Source organism: Nematolebias whitei, chromosome 20 (genome assembly GCF_014905685.2).
Source record: "Nematolebias whitei isolate Nwh7 chromosome 20, NemWhi1, whole genome shotgun sequence".
In the NCBI taxonomy this organism is placed as follows: domain Eukaryota; kingdom Metazoa; phylum Chordata; class Actinopteri; order Cyprinodontiformes; family Rivulidae; genus Nematolebias; species Nematolebias whitei.
In genome coordinates, this window is record NC_056517.1 from 39,550,835 (window position 1) to 39,554,212 (window position 3,378).

The window sequence follows — 3,378 nt, forward strand, 5'->3', positions numbered from 1 at the left end:
ACTGGCACAGACAGGAAGTTCACTGGCACAGACAGGAAGTTCACTGGCACAGACAGGAAGTTCACAAGTACAGACAGGAAGTTTACTGGCACTGACGGGAAGTTCACTGGTACAGACAGGAAGTTCACTGGTACAGACAGGAAGTTCACTGGTACACACAAGAAGTTCACAGGTACAGACAGGAAGTTCACAGGCACAGACAGGAAGTTCACAGGTACAGACAGGAAGTTCACAGGTACAGACAGGAAGTTCACTGGCACAGACAGGAAGTTCACTGGCACAGACAGGAAGTTAACTGGCACAGACAGGAAGTTAACTGGCACAGACAGGAAGTTCACAGGTACAGACAGGAAGTTCACAGGCACAGACAGGAAGTTCACAGGCACAGACAGGAAGTTCACAGGCACAGACAGGAAGTTCACAGGCACAGACAGGAAGTTCACAGGTGCAGACAGGAAGTTCACAGGTACAGACAGGAAGTTAAGATGTTTCAGGTACAGACAGTTGGGTTATTTTCTAAGCAGGTGGTTTTTGTTCACAGATCATGCAGCAGCTGTATCAGGACTGTAACCTGGTCCACGCTGACCTCAGTGAATACAACATGCTGTGGTTCGAAGGGAAGGTGAGTCTCCTCTCTCTGTTCATCACTGCTGTTTACCACCATCAGGATGTTTGTTTATTGTTTGTTTATCTGTCAGGTGTGGCTGATCGATGTCAGTCAGTCCGTGGAGCCGACTCATCCTCATGGTCTGGAGTTCCTCTTCAGAGACTGCAGGAACGTTGCCACGGTAACGGCTGAGGAACACCTGTCGGCACCAAACTGTTATTATGAGACAACAACAACTTCATGTTTGTTTAAAAAATAATTTTAAAACTTCAGCACCTGACTGAAGTCGTGGGTTTTGGGTCCATTTTGAAACTGAACATTTTGTGTTTATTTATAGTTTGTGTTCTGAAACTCGTTGACCTTTGACCTCTGAAGAACCAAACTTCCTGTTTGTGTTTCAGTTCTTCCAGAGGAGAGGCGTGACTGAAGCGCTGAGCGTCTACGACCTCTTCAACGCCGTGAGCGGCCTGAACGTTCCTGTCGGCGCCGAGGACGAGGCCCAGTTCATGGCTGAGGTGAGCAGCTGGTTCTGTGGGGAAACGGATCCAATAAGGACGTCACCCTGCTGCTGCCCTGAGGTCAAGATGAGCACGTCAGGTCCCGTGGCATCATTCTGACCCCATGGCAGCAGCAGGGTGGTTGGTTCTAATGTCAAAGACCTCCACAGCTCTGCAGGTAAATCTTGAATTAAAGTTCTGTTGGAGCCGTGGAACCAGTGGACGTCTCTGAACGAGGTCCGTTTGAGGAAACGGTTCCATTCTGACAGAACCGATGAGCTAAAGGCTAGTCAGAGCCAGACTCAGGTGGGTGACTGTCGTCTTAAAACAACCTGAACTCTCATGGATCCATACAGGAAGCGCTGTGGTTGTTGTTAGCAGCAGCTGCTAGCTGTAGCATGTATTAAACTGATCATTTAAACTGGACAGAGTCTGTCAGAACTGATGAACCAACAGCTGATTGAATATAAAAACGGCTTCATTTTTCACAAATCTGTCATTTTGACTTCACGCAGGAAGCACTACAGCTAGCTGCTGCTGTCTTCTTTAATGAGTAGAGTCAAACTGAAGCAGCGTAAATGTTTCCGTGTTTCACGGTTAAAGTCTGGGCTTGATTCTGACTGACCTTTAGCTCATCACGTCCTGTCACTGTTTCTTCAAACGGAGGTCGTTCATCTACAGCAGGTAAGACACTGACTGCTAAAACTGTCATACAGAACCACGTCTTACCGGGTCTCTTTAATGATCCGTTGGTTTCAGATCGTGGCGCTGGAGAAGAGGAACGAGGACCATGTCCAGAGACGGGGGAAGAAGACGTTCCCCGTGTCCTCGGACGACTCCGATCCTCCTCTAAATCCTGACTCCGACGACTAGCTCCGCCCCTCCATCCACGCTGCGCTGAAAAATCCTTAGAGGAGAAGAAGCCCCGCCCACTTCCTCCTGGAGGAGGAGCACCTCTTCTGACTGCAGGAGAAGTTTCACCAAACAGGATCCGAGGGTCCGGCTGAGACCGTCAGTCTTCCTGCTGCAAGTCTGTATCGTGTGACGACCGGAACCAGAACCTGAACCTTGACCTGCTGAGAAACTAAAATAAACAACTTTAATTATAATAACTTTAATTTAAAGCTTCATGTCGGGAACTAAAAGCTCACAATGTCTGTTTCTGTCTTTGCGTTTTGGTTTTTTGAGTTGGTGTTTAAAAAAAACAAGAAACTACGACAGCTGCAATGAGCCGAGTGTTGTGGAAGTTTAAAAAGTTTAATTAAAATGTTTAAAAAGTTTAAAATGTTTAAACAGTTTGCTGTGACACCAGAAGCTTAAATGTCTTCAAAGCAGCTGAAAACATTCAGAGGAAAATAAACTTTAAAAATTAAAAACACCTGACTTTTTATTTCGTTTCATTACAGAAACGAGATTAACTGTATGGAGGGAGTCACGTGACGGAAGAAAAGTCACGTGACTAGTTATTTGAAAGTTACTTCCTGAGTCTTCAAAATAAAAGATGACTTCAGAGCTCCCAGCCAGAACATTGATTCTTATGAAACAAACATAAAACGATGGACCCAGACCTGTCTACAAAACATACAGATAAAATATCCTGTACGTAACGGGTCTGGGTCTACATAAAACCTCATTACGCTTGGTTCTGGACCGCATCGAGTAATGACGGACACATGCATGCTCTTATTCTGAAGGTCGAAGGCGGAAGTCTCGCGGCAGTTCCTGTAATTTGTGTCTTTCGCCGCTGATGAACCGAGTCTGGTTCCGGTGAGCAGCAGGTACAGAGGCCAGGTGTGTGAGCATGGCGGAGCAGCATTACCTGGAGCTGAGCGAGGACCCCGTTCAGTTCGAACACGCCTCGAGCGTCAACAACGTCTTCTTCGATGAAGCTAACAAGCAGGTGAGCTAGCAGTTAGCCTAGGCTAAGCTAGCAGTTAGCATCGGTTCAGCTGAGCTAAACTGTTCAGTTTTGTTTGTTTTAGTTCCTCGTGTCACGGTGACAATATTTATCTACAATATTTAATAACCACATGTCAGAACAGCCTGTTCAGTGACTCTGGTTCAAATATTTAACTTTAATTTGAAATAACAGAAGGATAAAATAACCTGACAGTCTGAAGAAATAAAAAGATTCAACATAAAATTAAAAGTGGGTGTTTGACTTAGAATTAATTCATTATTTGAACAACAAACGTCAGAAACTGATGAAAGAAGTTTATTATTTAAAACCAAAGTCGTAACTAAATAGTAGCTGAAAGGTAACCAGAGCTAACG

The 3,378-nt window shown here is 45.3% G+C and overlaps 2 protein-coding genes across 2 annotated transcripts in view; both read left to right on the forward strand.

Annotated features, from left to right (window-relative positions):
* Positions 1–2,216, forward strand: part of riok3 (RIO kinase 3 (yeast)) — a 5,650-nt gene extending 3,434 nt beyond the window's left edge. The window contains exons 10-13 of the mRNA XM_037694166.1: positions 542–622; positions 699–788; positions 1,009–1,122; positions 1,864–2,216. Of these exons, the coding sequence (XP_037550094.1) occupies positions 542–622; positions 699–788; positions 1,009–1,122; positions 1,864–1,977 (399 nt within the window). The 3' untranslated portion in view covers positions 1,978–2,216. The remainder of the gene's footprint in view (positions 1–541; positions 623–698; positions 789–1,008; positions 1,123–1,863) is intronic.
* A 645-nt stretch (positions 2,217–2,861) lies between these two features.
* Positions 2,862–3,378, forward strand: part of rmc1 (regulator of MON1-CCZ1) — a 17,265-nt gene continuing 16,748 nt past the window's right edge. Inside the window, exon 1 of the mRNA XM_037694014.1 lies at positions 2,862–3,004. Coding sequence (XP_037549942.1) covers positions 2,906–3,004 — 99 coding nt within the window. The 5' untranslated portion in view covers positions 2,862–2,905. The remainder of the gene's footprint in view (positions 3,005–3,378) is intronic.